Source organism: Lipotes vexillifer, unplaced genomic scaffold, assembly GCF_000442215.2.
Source record: "Lipotes vexillifer unplaced genomic scaffold, Lipotes_vexillifer_v1.1 scaffold6, whole genome shotgun sequence".
NCBI lineage: Eukaryota > Metazoa > Chordata > Mammalia > Artiodactyla > Lipotidae > Lipotes > Lipotes vexillifer.
The window spans coordinates 2986505-3005265 of NW_006799037.1; the positions used below are offsets into that span (position 1 = coordinate 2986505).

The following is an 18761-nucleotide window of genomic DNA, read 5'->3' on the forward strand; positions in this document are numbered from 1 at the left end:
GGGGATTAACAAACTACTATGCCTAAAATAAATAAGCAAGGATATACTGTACAGCATAGGAAAATATAGGCATTGTTTCATAATAACTTTAAAGGGAGTAAAATCTACAAAAATATTGAATCACTGTGTTGTATACCTGAAACTAATATAACACTGTAAATCAACTATACTGTAAATCAGCAATAAAAGAAAAAAAATAAATTGGAGTAAATTAAATGGTCATTTTGAAACATTCTCCCATCTTGGACATTTTCTTTCTCTAGCAATCTTAGAACTCCCCTGTCTTTAAAAGGGAACAACAGGGCTTCCCTGGTGACGCAGTGGTTGAGAGTCTGCCTGCCGATGCAGGGGACACGGGTTCGTGCCCCGGTCCGGGAAGATCCCACATGCCGCGGAGCAGCTGGGCCCGTGAGCCATGGCCGCTGAGCCTGCGCATCCAGAGCCTGTGCTCCACAACGGGAGAGGCCACAACAGTGAGAGGCCCACGTACCGCAAAAAAAAAATTTTTTTAAGGGAACAGCAAATCCTCCCGCCTCCATCCATAGCTCTCCTTCCTCAGGCTCCCAAGTTCATCCTTTGCACCCATGCCCATTGCCTCCACCTCTCATCTTCCCATTCTGCTGTTAACACTTTGCCACCACCTGCACATGGCCTTGCTCTCTCCCAAGCCACCAGCAGGACCATGTACCCTGGGACCTCTTTCCAGCCCTTACCCTCTTCACCCTCTTGGGAGCATGTGGCTCTATTGGTCATCCCCTCTTCCTGGAATATTCTTTCTTGGCTTCCCGGACACTGGGAAATCATTCATGCATTTATTTATTAATATCTTTTGAGGTCTGTGCATGCCAGGTACTGGGCCAGGCACTGGAGCAAAACAAGATCAACTCTCTGTAGTCACGTTGGTCACACTCTGAGCAGAGGCAGATTTCATCAGATAAGCACACAAACCACTGCTTGAGAACTGGAGTGAATGCTATGAAGGAAGAGTGCGGGGGGTTTGAGAACATAAGACAGGGTGCCCTCACCAAGGCCAGGTGTCAAGGCTTCACTCAGGAGGCAGTGCTTTGAGCTGAGGTCTGCAAGAGGATCAGGAGGCAGCTACTTGGGAAGAACAATCTAGATGTTTACAACAGCACGTGCAGAGGCCAAGATGATGGAGGAGCACAGCCTATTGGGACGTGTGAAAGGAAGCCCCTGTGACCAGTGCAGAGTGAATGAGGGGGAACGTGGCATGAAGTGAGACTGGAAGGGTGGGCCGGAGTCAGCTTTTGCCTTGTAAAACCATGGATTAGGATTCTGGACTTTATCTTATGTGAAATAGCTGTATGGGCATACAAGTTGTGACCTGCACAATCCCTGGGGCCAGAGTTATATTGTAGTCTGTGGTAATGATACCTTGGAAATATGAAGATGTGCCCTGGAGTTGTGCAGTGTGCATCCTGCACAACCATACCCAGAAGCCAAATAGTCTAGCTGCAGTGGGTAGAATGGACTGGAGAGGGCAAGAGGCTTTGAGGAACCCAGTTAGGAGCCTGCTGCAGTGGCCCCAGTGTCAGCCTACCTTCCCCTTCACGCTCACTCCCTTAGTGAGCTCACCTTTGTCCCTGTCTGCCTTTCTAGCAGTTCCTTCTTAGGGTAACTTCCTAATCTTCGACTTGGGTGGAATTTAAGGAACACTCATCACCAAGCAGTCAGCGGAGGACAGGAATCAGCCCAGAGGGCATAGGACCTTACCTGACAGAGGGTGATTCAAGCAAGGCAAGGTAGCAGGGCTCAGCCACTGGGCAGGGTCCAAGCTGGAGGCTCACATATGTGCCCGAACCAACATGGGAGCAGAAAGGAAGCTGAGCTCCAGGCCTCATGGGTGGTCCCTGAGCCCCTGGTCTATCAGCAAGAGAGCCTGGAGCAGAGTCTGAGCCCAGCAGGGGTGGAGTAGGGTTGGTCTACAACTGGGATAAGGCCTGGGAGGGGGCAGGCAGGATGGGGCCCAGGGGTTTGGGGAGCCCTAAGGAGATTCCCCAGCCCTGGGCCCTTGGCTTATGGCCCAGTAGGTGTTGATCTTTGCGGGGCCTAGGGCCTGGGCACACCTGACTGTGGCAGCTACAACTGCAAGAGTCCCAAGGCTAAGACCTGGAACCACAGCCCAGCCTGCCAGAGCCACCGGCCTCCCGCTCTGCTGGTCCTGGACGATCCCTGTTCCTGTTGACCACGCTGCTGCTGGAGCCCTGACATTGTCCCCCAGTCCCTTCCCTCCCAGTGACTCAGCCTCCCACCTTTGAAACCCAGAGCATTTATTATTTTCTCTTACATCATTTACTTCATCAGACCTTCTGCACAGTTAGGGTTTTTTTCAAATAACTTTAGTGAAATAGTATCCAACGAGCCACCATATAACCAGCACCCAGCTCAAGGGATACAGCAATCCCAGCTCCCCAGACTTCCCTCTGCTTGCCCTTTTTGGACATAATCTTCAAACCTCAACACTCCTGACTTGTATAGTCATCAGGCTTTTGCCTTTTTCCTTTTTTTATTTTTAAACTTTTCCTTTTCCTTCTATTACCTCAGTCTGCATCCCTAAGTAGTAGGCAGAGTTCCTTTCTTTATGTTTGCACTATGCCAGTTCCTCAGGGAAGGCGCTCCCACAGGGGTCTGAGTGCAGAGGGGCAAGTGCAGGGTGGGGCCTTGGGGGGCAGGAGAAGGCAGAGGAGTCCACAGAGGATTAGAGGGGCAGCCAGAGGAGGTGACCAGTAAAGAGAAGGAAGAGAGGGAGGGGTCAGGGGAAGTGAGGGCGGGAGGAAATGGCTGTATAAAAGCTCAGGACCCACGGTGGAACTCCCCTGAAAAGATAATCCAGCTCCCAGCCTCAAACCCGGCCGCCTTGCTCTGTCCTTAATCTTTCGGATGGCACATAATCTACTGAGTACTCCCTGCCGGGTGGGCTTCTCTGCCCTTTAGGGGCCCTCCCTCCCGTCTTAAGGGAGAGGCAGCTTAGTCCTCCTAACTCACCACCTCGTCCCCCAGTGTAGCTGCAGGCCCTCCCCTCCTTGCCACCCCTTACGGCTGGCTCTGTGGGGCAGGGTGAAGGCAGAGGGAGAGGGGCCCTGAGAGACAGGTGAGACCCAGGGCACAGAGTCGGGTCAGGGTCCTCTCGCCTGGGATTCTGTTTCCAGGGTGAAGACTACATGCTCTGGGGTCTGCTTTCTTTCAGTGAGAGATGAGACGCCCATGTCCCAGCACCTCTGCCCCTCACTGCCCCCTGCTCTGAATTCTTGCTGCACACACTGTCCATCCTTCAACACCCACCTGCCCCTGGTTGTCTCATGGGGATGCTTTTCTCTTCCAGCAGGACAGGGAGCTAGCTCTTTAGGAGCACAGAATGATGTCCTGTGGGAGAGGGGAGACACCCTCCCCAGGACCATGCTGGGCACGTGGTGGGTGGCAGAAGGAAGAGGACACCCGATGCCAGTTTGGGGCCACGTGGCACCACTGAAGCAATGTGTGTTTTTTTGTTTTCTATGCAGACATCGTCAACTGCGACCTGAAATCCACACTGCGAGTGTTGTACAACCTCTTCACCAAGTACCGGAACGTGGAGTGAGGGGCAGACTGGACCATCCCCTGAACCGCCTTAACCTGCTTATTCCTGTCTCTTGCTCTGTGCTCTCTCCCAAGTCCGCCTGCTCTATTCCCAGAGATAGTGGAAACTGAGATTAGGAAGGAAATGATCAGTAACTCAGGGGGCTGACCCACACCTCCCAGGCTCTAAAGCTGACCCTGCAATGGCTTGTGAAGGTTGTCGCCATCCTGGTGCCAGGTCCAGATTTCCCTCAGTGTGATTTGGAACCAACTTAGGCACAAGGGCCCACCCACCCACCTGCCCTCAGAAGATGAAAATAAAGATAATAGTTACCATTTAATGGGTGTAACCTATGGGCTGGGCACCACATTAAGTGCTCTGAGCTACTCAAACTCACGAATACTCATGACTCCCATTGAAGCAGATGTTATCAGCCCCTTTTACAGATACGGAAACTGAGGCTCAGAGAGGTTACATGACTTGCCAGTAGCTGCCATTTGTTTTTCTTCTTTGAAGAACATATGTGTTAATAACCAGCCCATTGCATTACAGTCTCTGCACATTCTATTCTTGTGTGTGTGTGTGTGTGTGTACACGTGTGCACCTGTGCCCTCCAAGAAGACAGGAGCCCCCTGATCTCACCACCAGGCAGGCTAGGTCAGGGCTCAGTGATTCACACTGAAATTGGCAAATCAAATTTCACCCAATTAATAGTGTGTGTGTGGCAGGAGTCATGTCCCTCAACTCCTTCGCAAATGAAAATTACTCTTAATTCCTTCAGATTTGTAATAACCCCTTACTCTGGTTTCAGGGTGACATTTGGGGTGGATTCTGTTTAAAATTAATGGAGTGGCACATTTTGCAGCCTTCTTGCTTGACTGCATGTAATGGAAATGCCCTATATTTTCCTACAAAATAAGTCCTCAATTCACTATCGTTAGGCAAATGTACAATATACCCAGGCACCACAGAGAGCTGGGCGCGGGCCCATGCGAGCAGGGCTTGGGAAATAGGGCTCTTCAACAGGGACCCTTGAGCTTAAAGAAAGGAACTCCTTTTTGCCCTCTAATTGATCATTTAGACCATTTCTGGCTAAGTCTGCCCACATGCAATTACTGGCTAATTCAGGCGAGGAAAAGTGTAAGTTATTTAGACCCAAGCTGAGTGGTTTCCTTGCGTGGGTTACCCGCAGGCTTGCGGTTACATGGATCCCCTCTACGTGAACCCAAGTTTGGAATACAGGGCTCTAGTTGTCCCAGCCTGCGGGGCCTGGAGGGATAGGAAAGGGGCTGAAGTGGGGGTGACTAGGAGGACAAGAAGCGTGGGGCAAATACTTACTTGCACACTTAGTATGCATGGGACCCCCTTAGACCGAAGGTTGCAGCTTGGGGTACTTAACACTTGTACTCCTAAGTTGACCAAGCCTTTGGGATAATTAATAACGTCTACTGATATTATATCTTCATTATAGAATTTTCCTAAGTATGCTCAGTGGACACCAGTCTGTATCCCCACCGCCAGAAGTCTATGCCTGCTTTGTCACTACTTTAGGCCCAATTGCCCAAAGCCCATCCCTAGTTTGAGGAATTCACTGTGATCTCTGTCTACACCACCCAGAGGGAGGCCTCCCATCATGTCCAAAACATTCCTTCCAGCTTTTCATCACTTCTTACGCTATGGTCTAGCTGCAGTCACTCAGAACCCATACAGTTTCGATATACTACCTATTTCTGGGGAGATTTTGCTCTAAGAAAGAAGTATTACTCAGCATAATGAGCATTAAAGATAGAAAGAAAATGTACTCTCTGTGTCAATTTGTGGAAAAGTATACAATTCTTTTTACATAATTAGTGAAATATTTCATTTGTCATTAGGAAACACTAAATACTGTGATATTTGTTTGCTCTCTTTTAAATTCCTGATAGCAAATCAACATAAATAATTGCTTTGTCTCCTTGAGCAATACTAAGGCAGGATGAAATAAATAATGCATTCATTTAAACGTGCTTTGCTCTACGAATTTTGTCTCCTTTTTTTGTGTTATTTTCTTACATTCAAGCTGCAAGTGGACAGTGGACAAGTGGCCTTATTAAGAGCATTCTTTTTTTATATTTTACAAATATACTGTATGAAGACCCATCAGAACACTCGGAAACATTTTTAATAGCAGGTCTAATTTATCAGAAAATTGTGTTTTGAGACTGAGGTCTTCGCCACAGTCCAGAATCCCAGGGCTTGGGCCTGGTTTTATAACGCTGCCATCTCATTTAGAGGTTTTGTTTAGATTCTGGAACCTTCTGCGTAATACATGACTATGTTTTTGAAGGGGGGTAAAAGGCATCAGGAAACAAGTAAACCAAACTTAACCCTCATCTCTTTTAAAAGAAAGAAGAAAAGCTGAGGCAAGAATCAAGTCTCTGTAGGCTCACTGGGTCCTTTTTTCCCCTTTTTCCTCTTTTCTAAATTTAAATTCATTGATTTTTTTAATAGTTGATGTATAAATGGTACAAAATTTAAAAAGTGTGAATGGGTATCTAGTGAAAAACCTACTTCCTCTCCCTCCCCTCCCCCAGCAGCCAGTACCTGTCCCCAGAAGCAACTATTTTGTTCTGTTTCTTATATTCACTTCCAGAGATACCCCAACAATATAAAGCATATAATTATTTGTCAACATACATATAAAATCATTCTTTAAACATAAATAGCATATTATACATAGTATCATGCACATTGCTTTTTTCACTTAATGTTCTATCTTGGAGATTATTCTGCACTGAGTATTAAAACTTCTTACGGTTTAAAATGAGAATATGAGTACTTTATAAATACAAATGCACATCTCTGGTCTGCATGAGCTAGAAAACAAAAGCCCTACCAGAAGGAGGTAATGTTGCCTAGACAGTGATTTCAAAAATCAAGACTGGTACCTACTGGGGTGGGGGTGGGGGGGTAGGGAGGGCATTACCAGAAACATTCTTCTGGGCCCTAAACTGAATTTATTTTTTTTAAGGCCTCCTTTGGATTATTATGGCGAATGATGTACAGTTTGATTAAGCTTTCATTTGTACATATTACTAGGGCTACTAATTTGTAAATTGACTAAGAAAGTGCTAAAGGTTACTGAGTACCCCACAGTATCCTGCTATAAGCCTGATGCCTGGGCAGTGCCTGTCCACTCTGTGAGAAGGTCCAGTTTCACATGCGCAGGCACAGAACTGACGTTTCCAAAATGTGAGAGAAGGACTCTTTATCAGGATATCATCAATGTTGTCTTGAGTTGGTTGCTATTTGCAATTGCTGCTTTCAGTACTTTTTAATTATGAATTACAGTTAGCTTAGCTTTATCATTATCAGTTTATTTTGTTGTGGGTTGCTTGGTTAACCCTACAGAGTATACTGAAGTTTATTTGCATCAACAGTATCCTGGGGCTGTAATTTTCCAATAACTTGACTCTCAGACATGTATACATTGTGGTTCAAATATGAATCATCCATGCTCCAGTGCTAGAGCAAATGTATACATAATCCACTCCCCCTATATTATCACTAATTTATTTTTCCACTGGAAAATGAGACTAGATGGAGTCAGTAGGTCAAGCGGTTTTGCCCTGCCTAAGTAGGGGCTGATCAAAAATAATCTGATGTTTGCAGATGACATGATACTATACATGGAAAATCCTAAAGATGCCACCAGAAAACTACTAGAGCTAATTAATGAATTTGGTAAAGTAACAGGATACAAAATTAATGCACAGAAATCTCTTGCATTCCTATGCAATAACAACGATAGGAAGAGAAATTAAGAAAACACTCCCATTTACTACTGCAACAAAAAGAATAAAATACCTAGGAATAAACCTACCTAAGGAGACAAAAGACCTGTATGCAGAAAACTATAAGACACTGGTGAAAGAAATCAAAGACAATGCAAACAGATGGAAAGATATACCATGTTCTTGGATTGGAAGAATCAACATTGTGAAAATGACTATACTACCCAAAGCAATCTACAGATTCAGTGTGATCCCTATCAAATTACCAATGGCAGTTTTTACAGGACTAGCACAAAAAAGTTTACAATTTGTATGGAAACACAAAAGACCCCGAATAGCCAAAGCGATCTTGAGAAAGAAAAACGGAGCTGGAGGAATCAGGCTCCCTGACTTCAGACTATACTACAAAGCTACACTAATCAAGACAATGTGGTACCAGCACAAAAACAGAAATATAGCTCAATGGAATAGGATCGGAAGCCCAGAGATAAACCCATGCACATACGGTCACCCTATCTTTGACAAAGGAGGCAAGAATATACAATGGAGAAAAGACAGCCTCTTCAATAAGTGATGCTGGGAAAACTGGACAGCTCCATGTAAAAGAATGAAATTAGAACACTTCCTAACACTATACACAAAAATAAACTCAAAATGGATTAAAGACCTAAATGTTAAGGCCAGACACTATAAAGCTCTTAGAGGAAAACATAGGCAGAACACTCTAACATAAATCACAGCAAGATCCTTTTTGACCCACCTCCTAGAGTAATGGAAATAAAATCAAAAATGAACAAATGGGACCTAATGAAACTTAAAAACTTTTGCACAGCAAAGGAAACCATAAACAAGACAAAAAGACAACCCTCAGAATGGGAGAAAATATTTGCAAATGAAGCAACTGCCAAAGGATTAATCTCCAAAATATACAAGCAGGCCATGCAGCGCAATGCAAAGAAACAAACAACCCAATCAAAAAATGGGCGGAAGACCTAAATAGACACTTCTCCAAAGTAGACATACAGATTGCCAACAAACACATGAAAAGATGTTCAACATCACTAATCATTAGAGAAATGCAAACCAAAACCACGAGGTGTCACCTCACACCAGTCAGAATGGCCATCATCAAAAAATCTAGAAGCAATAAATGCTGGAGAGGGTGTGGAGAAAAGGGAACCCTCCTGCACTGTTGGTGGGAATGTGAATTGATACAGCCACTATGGAGAACAGTATGGAGATTCCTTAAAAAACTAAAAATAGAACTACCATACTACCCAGCAATTCCACTACTGGGCATATATCCAGAGAAAACCATAATTCAAAAAGATACATGAATAAAAAGGATACATGTACACAATGTTCATTGCAGCACTATTTACAATAGCCAGGACATGGAAGCAACCTAAATGTCCATCGACAGATGACTGGATAAAGAAGATGTGGCACATATATACAATGGGATATTACTCGGCCATAGAAGGGAACGAAACTGAGTTATTTGTAATGAGGTGGATGGACCTAGAGTCTGTCATACAGAGTGAAGTTAGTCAAAGAGGAAAACAAATACCGTATGCTAACGCACCTATATGGAATCTAAAACAAACGGTACCGATGAACCTAGTGTCAGGGCAGGAATAAAGATGCCGGAGGGGAAGCTGGGACGAAGTGAGAGAGTAGCATCGGAATGACCTCTGTGAAAAAGTATAAAGAACTCTGAAGATCTCATTTAGATTTTGAGGTCAAGAGAGGTCTCTGGCAAAGTGATGTTTTAAAGTGACACCTGAATCATTGAGCTACTCGAGTAAAGAGCTATTAAGGGAAGGGTCCCAGCTAGGAGAAGACTAGGTTCCCTGGAGGAGCTGGTAGAAAGCCAGGATGGCTAGACTACAAAGAGTGAGCGGGGAAAAGAGGTGTCAGATCAGAGGATTACAGGTTTTCTCATAGGAGAAATGGGACACAATGTGTGTTAAAAAGCCTTCTGGCCACTATGTGGGAAAACTCTGGAGAAAGCTACGTCAGCAATATGGAGGCCTGAGACTGCCCTTCCCATCTCCATACCATGGTCATGGCTGGAGGGCAAAGGAGACCAGGAGAGGAGCTCCAGCTTCTTCCCCGCCCCACCAGCTAATCTGGTCTCAAGCATGCGCAGGAAGCCTGGCTGCGCTATCCAAAGGCAAGGCCTCCTGGGCGCCCCTGATACTCCACCTCCTGCTGGGACGGCAGCTCTTAGGCCATCTCCATCCTCTCTACATTTGGGTCCTTTGAGAAGAGCTAAGGGAACCAGAAGACTGGACGAGGCTGAATATGTAAAGCAAAGGAAAGGAGAGGACTACCAGCCAGAAAGCTGATCCCTGGGGACCAGGGCCTCCAACCTTCTCACCAGAGGACCTGTGCTATTTTATCCCTGTATGGCTTCAATGGCGGAAGTGGGAATGCTGTCATCTAGCCTCGGGGCAGGGCAAGGTATAGGGTTCCTGAAGGTGGAATAATTTCATTTTCCCAATTCAGGTTAATCAGTGTGAACTACTATTGTTATATTACATAAAGCCTATCAAAAGTGGGTCACTTATGCTTCACAGTTAGGGTCTTGTGAAATATCTTTCATAGGAAGGTAGTATATTATTTTATTTTCACTGGGAGTTTTGAAATACCAAAAATATCCCAGGAAACCCTGCTTGGGAGCTCCTTGGGTGGAAACCAGTCCAGTGGGTGCCTGCCCCAGAAGGATGCAGATTCTCCTTAGCAGGCTCCCTTGCCCGAGCAATCGGTATTCTTGCCTCGACTCCCCTAGGCCTTCTGCAAACACACAGGCACTTGCCTTGATGCTGGCATTTCAAAGGGCACTTAGGAAATTCTGAGAAGCCCCAATGATTAAGATAAATGATGTTGTATCAGTGAAATGAACTTTTCATTTCTTGTTATCGATTTTCACGTTTTCACATCTTCAGATGTGATTTATTCGCCCGGGGTGGCATTCCAAGACACACAAATGTCACTAAGGCAACTGCTTTAAAGAGTGCCCTGTTTTATTGAGGTGGACAGGACAATAGAAAAATATTTAATCTGCTACACATTTGCCCAGTCTGGGAGTCAGGGTTAGGACTGCACGACACTCTTGTATGGCTTCCTGGAAGCCCTCACAAGGCCTCACCGCCTGCCCTTGGCAAGCATTTGCCAGTGTTTCTGAAAAGCAGCTCCTGGAAGGCTTTTTTCACTCGAGCTTCAGAGGCTATCCCATCTTTCCTTATTTGCCATGGTATTGGAGACAATACCATGTCTCTCATAGAACTGGGGACATTTGGCTTGAAATAATGGATAATAAGATGGTGACCAGTGAACACGTGCTAAGCTAGGTTACTGAGGCCATGTACCTCTCATCTCCTTCACGTTGTGAGTCTCTAGATGATGCAGCGCACTTGGGGGCAGGGGGTGGCTGCATCCTCTCTACAGTACCTGAGCCTATACTTCCTGCATCGTTGGTTCTCCAGCTAATTCCCATAATGTCCTACTATCTGCATTGGAATTGCATGCAGTCCAGAGCCATGACCAAGGTTGCCATTGCCTGTGAGAGACCAAGCTTACCAGCAACGCTCTAATCAGGGGACCTGCCAGATTGTTTTAGTTTATAGAATTTACCTATTCATGTGTCTTCATTTATGGAATAAATGGCTTTCTGACCTGCATACCTTTGGTGTGATTTTCCAATAAGATACAGAGCTTTCTCTCCTGTTCTTTTCATGATGATTCCAATTCCTACATGAAGTGTTCCCACCCATGGCAGCACAGGCCTGCCCTAGAAATGATGACCAAAACACCGAACACCACGGGACAAGAAGACTCCCAGTCAACTCCTTTGGCAAGGCCCCCAACTGCACATGATCAGAACGCAGTCAAGTCAGGGAATATTTGTGGAATGCCTGTTCTGGGTCCAGGCCCATTCTATGCACAGAATGGGATCAGAAATTACAGGGTCCCTTCCCAAATGGAGTCTTCCATCCTAATGGGGTTGACAGATGCAGTTCATTTGAAATAATTCAGTGACGTGATAAAGCAGGCCAGATACCTTTGAGGGTCCCTAGTTAGATTCTCCCAGAAAATACCCCAGCTCCAGCTGCCATGTACTCTTCAGTGGCATTTGCCCCTAGGATCAGCAGTTTCACGTTCCATACAGATTTGGTGCTTCAAAAACCACACAACTCACCCTAAAGCCAAATGGAGACATAGGAATAGTTTTTTAAAGTTCTTTCTTGTTGCTGGGAAATCACTGTCTTTGTTCCACAGATCCCAAGTAGCCAGCAAGGACCCCAAAGTCCAGCCTAGGCTCCATTGCCAGATGTTTTGACTCTGTCATTGCACTCAAAGCTCCATTGCCTCTCCAAATCTCCCTTCATTCAGCCCCACCGTTAGGCATCTCTAGTCTTATTTCCCAGCACAGAATTGCTACAGAAAGTCACAGTGTGGACAACACCAGCTGCCCACTCGGTCATCTTGGGTGCATCTTCAGTTGCCATTGGGTGCTCCCTGGCTTCTGCAAGACCTCTCTCATCTCTCGTGAACTGCCTTCACCTTTGCAAGCACCTATGCTCTACATTTTCCCCATGCCACTTCCTCCCCGTTTATGTCTTCAGCCCTTCCTTCACCAAAAAATCAAAGCTGTTTGCTTCATGTTCTTTCCACAAAATCTCAACTTCTCTTCTTGCTGCCTCTTGCTTCTTCCCACCTCAATCCCTGGACTGTCCCTTCCTCCACCTGCCTCATCCAGGACCAGCTCCCTCCTCCTCCAGCATCTTGACTTTTACCCCAAACCATTCATATTCCTAGGATGACAAAAACTTGTATCGATATTTGAGCCACTCCTCCCTGCAATTCCCTCTTTTTCCCTGTTGATCTTTTCCTTAAGACATTCTCCTGGAAGTATACTGATCCATACTGATTCCATTTCCTCCCTTTCTTTTATGAATCCCTAAAACCTACCACTAGTTTTCCAGAAGCTGAAATTGCTCTCTGAGTAGTCAGCTCTCCACCCACTGGGCTGAGCCAGCCCTTATTTCCCAGGCTGTGCAGCATCTGACCTTATTGTCCATCGCTTCCTTCCAGGAACTCGGCAGCCAAGGTTTCAGAGGCACTGCATTCTTCTGCTTCCCTCCCAGCCTCCGGCTGCTGCTCTGTTTGCTCCTAGGTACCCTCTTCCGTTCCCCAGCCCCCAAATGTGAATGCCGCCTGGGGGCGTGCTCCATACTTCTCTCCTTACATCTCTGCCTGGCATCTACTGCCGCCTGCTCTGCCCTGGCCCCAACGTCTCACCCGGCCAATTGGGCATTTCCAGCTCCACAACATCTTTTTTTTTTTTTTTTTTTGCGGTACGCGGGCCTCCCACTGCTGTGGCCTTTCCCGTTGCGGAGCACAGGCTCCGGACGCGCAGGCTCAGCGGCCATGGCTCACGGGCCCAGCCGCTCCGCGGCATGTGGGATCTTCCCGGACTGGGGCACGAACCCGCGTCCCCTGCATCGGCAGGCGGACTCTCGACCACTGCGCCACCAGGGAAGCCCCACAACATCTCCTTTTGAATGGGGTACCCCAAGTCCACCTTGGCACACCCCAAACTGAATTTTTATCCTCCCTACACCGGCTTCTTCTTTAAACATCCCTTGTCTCTTCCAGAGGTGCTTTCTCCTTTCCAGGCATCCTCGCTCTCAGATGCATGTGTCCTAAATTTTCTGCTCCCCAACCCACTGCAGCCAGTCAGTTCTACTGACTGCCTCTTCATGAACCCCCTGTTTTGCATTGATTCCCTCCTCTCAGGCACTCAATGATTTCCCAGACGTAGACCTCATCCTCTCATGCTTGGACATCACAATGGCCTCTGAACTAGTTTCCCTTTGGGCTAATCCATTCCTTCACATGTTCCCTGCTTGAATGTCTTGAAACGCAGCTCAGATTATCTCACAACCTATCAAATAACACTAACGGTGGTGCTTCTTGAGAACTGACAGTATGCACTGTACACACGTAAATATCATTTAATCCTCTCAACAACCCTAGGAGGTAGGTACCACTATCATCCTTATTTTACAGAAGAAAAAATGAAGATGCAGAGAGATTTAGTGACTTGACACAGGTCATATGCCTTGTCAGTGACAGAGCTGGGCTTTGAGCCTGGGCAGCCTGGCCCCAGAGTTCAGGTTCTAACTTCATGAACTCAGAACCATTAGTGGCTCCCACTGTCCATAGACCAGAATCCCTTTGCCTACTCAAGGCCCCCAGAATCTGGTTCTTTGCCACCTGAGCAATCGCTAACTCTTTGCATCCAGACAGAACCATCTGTTGCCAGAGAACCTTTGTTTCCTGCCAGCAGCTGTTCTCCTTTGCCTTGTTTTTAAATGGAATTCCTGAAACAACCAGGCTCTGACTGATAAGGTTGTCGTTCATTCACTTATTCTTTGTTCAATAAATATTTAGACATTACCTATGCTGCCACACACTGTTCTAGGCACAGAACACCACAGAGAACAAAACAGACATGCCTCGTCCCGATATGTATACGCTCCAGACCCCACGTGGAACTGGGCTGCGCCTCCTATGCTTCTGCTCAGTCTTGACCCCCTACAGCTGCCATCTCTGCTAGGAACCTGCTAATCCCTTTGTCTCTGGGACCAGAACCCCTTTGCTTGTGTCGTACATAACCTGTGCTTTGCCATAGCCAAGAGTGCTGCCAAGGGACAGATGCTCCCTCTTGGGAAGGCTCAGCTCCAAGCCCCTTTCTGCTCAGGAGGCCATGATTCAGTGATGAGTTGCAGTGGTAAAGCAAAGACGTAACTCTTGTTGGACTCCAACCATGTGCCAGGCACAGGGTTGCCTCCTACAGACATCTCAGCAACCTCTCAGGTAGGTGCTATTGTTATCCCTATTTTACAGAAGAGAAAACAGAAGTCCACAGAGGTTCACCAGCTGGGACTCAGACCCAGCTCTGTCGCACTCTGAAGTCTCCATTCTCTCCACAATTCCCTGCTGCCTCGATGTTCTTATAATCCTGGCCAACCCAGGGCACACGAGCTGGAGACAGGGGTCAAGAGCAATGCCAGTGTGGTTTGACTTTAACTGTGGGACAGTGTTCCTTTTAACGTCTTACATACTATGTTTCTTCTTGACTTTATTTTATGTATTTCGTTATTTGATTGGCAGAGGGGGAATGGTAGGGCTTTCCTTAACTGACTGCAAGAAACTCTGTAATTGGATGAAGAAAAGTTTAACAAAACTCCAAAGATGTTCTTTCAAGGGTATGTTCCATGTCTTTTCTGCCAAACAGTTGGTTATCGGGACGCTCTGGGAAGGGCTGCAAATATAAATGCCTGAAGGAGGCTTACTTCCTTTGCAGCAAAGACATGGCCTGTCACTTCCCTGGAGTGGGGATTCAGGGGGCTGTGCGACTTTGGGCAGAAAGCAGGTGACAGGCTGAGCACAAGGCACGTGGCTGGAGGGAGGGGAAGGGCCTGGGTCTGGGCAGGCTGGGGCAGCTGACCACTGCCGGGCCCAGGGCAAGCAGCCAGACCTGCTGAGGTCCCACAGGTGAGGCTCACACAGGCTCCACCCAGTTCAGGCAGGTATATGGGGAGGGGGTGGTGGGGAGGAGGACCCCAGCAGGTAGGGCTGAGCCCAGGCAGTAAGCAAGGCTTGAGAACACAGAGGGAGGCTGACCAACTAGCCTTCTGAGCACCACTGGGGAACGGCGATGTAGGGCGGGGGTCCAGGCAGAACCTAAGCCTGTGAGGCGGACAAGAGAGCCAGGGAAGAGGGCGCTGCCATTAAAGTGCCCAGGTGCTCTAACGCGACACCGGGTCTTTAACAACCAAACCTTTCCAGAGCTGTTGAGCTGCCGCCTGCCTGCGAACCCTATCCCCACCGTCTCTAATCTTCCTCCCCAAATTCCCCCAGTCAGGGAGTTGCCTCCCGCATCTGGCTGGGCATATCAGTGGACCCAGGATCCAGCAGTGGGGAACTGAAGAGATGTGATGACAGCCGTCCTGGCTCACAAATCCAGGCCCAGCCCAGCCTCCCTGCCTAGAGTACACGGCTCTGTCGGCAGGGCCTGCGTCCATGTGTGAACGGCTCCACCAAAAGTCTCTGCTTCCTCCACTCACGACCCAGGATTACTCACACTGGCCTCCGCCCGCATAAATTCAGTTCAAAAGTTAAAGGTGCCACACAGATGCATATTTACGGTAACTCTATGAGATCACACTTCAGAATGGATTTCTAGGGGACAAAGAAAAAGCCACACACGGCAGCCGTCTTCGCCTCCTCTTAGATTTTCCCGATGGGTCAGGGAGTTAACTTACACGAACCAGGACAAACCCAGGAGAGAGGACACAGCACTAGGTGCAGCCAGAACTCCTGAAAACTTCTGTTTCGAGCAAAGGACGTGGACTCAAGCCCTAGCACTTGCTAGCTGTGTGTCACTGGGTAAGTCCCTTTACCTCTGTGAGCCTCTTTTTCTGCAGTGAGATGTAAAGGGGGGTTGTCACACACTGAGTATTGGGCTTGGTTCTGCTTGCCTGACTCAGAAGGCGTCTCCTTCTCACCTCACCGTCTTCAGGCCTCCCTTCTGAGGCTGTGTTTTCACTATGAGAGTAACCATCCCAGACCCAGCAGGACCATTCTATAACCCAGTGCTTGTCAGGACAACTGAATGAGTGTAGCTACAGACATTCGGTGAAGCCGAGAGCGTCAAGGTGGATGTGAAGTTCTTATTATTGTTATTCCTACAAGCAGACGACCCGGGTAGGCCAAAAGCAGCATGCTCACTCTGCTCCTCACATACCTACGGCAGGCATTACTAATCAATCCAGCACTCTTCCTCCTTAGATTGACCAGCGATGTCTGCAGTGGAGTAGGAGGGAGGTAGGAAAGGAGAGCTCTTTGCCATTGCAATGCTGCACAGAGTTTACAACTTGGATACCAACACAAGTCTCCGAATAGGTGCCTGAATGCTAATCACTGGCCCTGTTTAGCTCAGATACCTACTCCTGGGCCAATTAGCTGCAACTGGGAGTAGGGGCAGAAGGCAGAATCTATAAGAAGATAGTAACTACCATTCAAACTTGAGAGAAGGAAACATCTACTGGAAGAAAGCATGTTGTTCTGCTCAGGTGGAACTATTGTTCTCCTCTGGAAAAGCCACTACACTGGGTTCTGAGGGTAGCACCAAGCCACGTGGGAGATGAGCCAACAAACCCAGGGAGGTTAAGTGGTATGGACAAGATGACCCTCTAGAACCATCTGCCCCCAGCTTCTGTGCTTTTTACCTCTGGGCATGCAACAAGGTTTGCAAACACCCACGTGTTACCCAGACAACCTTGCAGAGACCTGCAGACCCTGCAGCCAGAGGGCAGCCTGAAAAGTGAGACCCAGGGAGCCCTTGGCCAGGTTCTAAGAGCTGAGAAGCAACCATAATGAAATCCAGAAGGCTCTTTATAGAGAAGCCTGCAGTTTGGGAACAATCCCGCTAAGTCATAAATGCTTCAAATTCCTCAGCTTTTGCCTTCAGAATTTCTGGCAGCCCTAGGCAGAGGGTGAGTGTTTGTGGACAGACACTGATTTTCCTCTGCTGGGGAAGGCCAGGCTTGAGACAAAGAAGCCAGCAGACCAAGTCTCTCCTCTAGAAAAGTCTGGAGGGGGACTTCCCTGGTGGTCCAGTGGCTAAGACTCCGTGCTTCCAATTCAGGGGGCCCGGGTTTGATCCCTGGTCAGGGAACTAGATCCCGCATGCATGCTGCAACTAACAGTTCGCATGCGGCAAGGAAGATCCCACACAGGGCAGTGAAGATCCCATGTGCCGCAACTAAGACCTGGCACAGCCAAATAAATATAATAAATATTTAAAAGGAAAGAAAAGTCTGGAGGTGGAAAGGGTTTCACTGTGGAGGCTATGGTGCCCACCCAGATTCCCCTTAGGACCCAAGCTCTCATTCCCCCGTATCTCCTCCATCCCCCTCCCGCCATAGCTGTCTCCCACACGGCCATCGGCCTCAGCCAAGGAGGCGGCTGGGTCCAAGTCTACACGGCGTCCCCTGGAGACCCAATCACCGGTCCACGTGGGCACCAAGGCCAGTACCTTGTTTCTGTCCAGGACCTCTCTGAGCAGCCAGCCCGGCTTCGGAGCTCCCCGTGAGAGTTGTGGCGGCCGCAGGGCTCACCTTGCCTCCCGCCGGCTCCGGCTCCCTCACAGCTGTCGGCCCTGCGGTCAGAGCTCCCGACAGGTGGATCTTGTTCCCCGCTCCCCTGTCTGCCTGGTGTTGGCAAACCTCCATCTCAGAGCCTGCTTCCCAGGAAGCTGAAATATAGAGCCTGGAAAGGGAAGGGAGAGTCATGGGGTCTGGTTGCTGAGAGCACTGAGACATAATCTCACCCAGCCCCACCATCCCACCCGTGGAAACAGCCTGCCCAAGGTTGCAGAGCTGATTGGTGGCAACGCTGGCCCCAGGAGCATTTGACCCCATTGCCCTCCACCTTTGTGGGATGATACTACAATTCCGGACATGTTTGATGTTGGGCTACACTCCACAGGCCTGCAAGGCTTGTAGTCGCCCAGCCTCAACACAACTAACTGGCCCAGAGACAGCGACAGAGACATCAGTGGTTTAATGGATAGGGAGGTCTTACATATCTAAAGCAACACTCCACCATGTACGCCAGATAAACACTCTCCCCCGCCCAGGGGAGATGGAGGCTACCACTTATAGGGGGAATTAACATCAGGTTGGCTCATCAGCTACCAGGGAAACCAGCAGCAGGGGCACGTCCCTCACAGCCCCTCAGGTTAATGACCATCAGGAGAGCAGATGTTTTCCTTTAATAAACTCGCAGGTGGAGCTGCTCTGGCCAAAGGGGCAGGGAGCAAGCACGTTCATGTCAGTAGGGCAGAGGTGAAGCCAGTGTAGGTCAAGCAGAGGATGTACAAAGAGCGAGAGAACAGCCATCTTGAGCGGCCTGACCATACGTTTGAATACCTACTCTGTATATAAGCATTTCCCCTAATCTTCACAGCACCCCTGTGAGGGACATGTCATCAGCTTCACTTTTCACAGATGTTATAAATGAGTTGCCTGAGGTTGCATGGCTTGGAGATCGTGGAGCCAGATTCCAACCCGGGTCTGCACGTCTCCCCAGCCCGGATTCTGTGCACAGTGCCGCTAGCTCTTTGGGAGAAAACGGGTTGTTTATGATACATACGAGACCCGCGTGGGTCCCATCCCCTGCTGCCTCTGGGTGAGGATGGCCCGGGGAGGCGCTCCAGGCCTCGGCGGGTCCTGAGCTGAATGTGGCCCACATGTAGTCACTCCTTTTGCAGATCAAGTTCCCACTTACTCCTCAGGGCAGCCCTGTCAGGTTGGCCTTCCACCTCAGGAATG

The 18761-nt window shown here is 48.2% G+C and overlaps 1 protein-coding gene across 1 annotated transcript in view; it reads left to right on the plus strand.

Moving 5' to 3' along the window:
- Window positions 1-3598, plus strand: part of PARVA (parvin alpha) — a 182810-nt gene extending 179212 nt beyond the window's left edge. Inside the window, exon 13 of the mRNA XM_007471412.1 lies at window positions 3522-3598. Coding sequence (XP_007471474.1) covers window positions 3522-3598 — 77 coding nt within the window. The remainder of the gene's footprint in view (window positions 1-3521) is intronic.
- Window positions 3599-18761: the final 15163 nt, after the last annotated feature.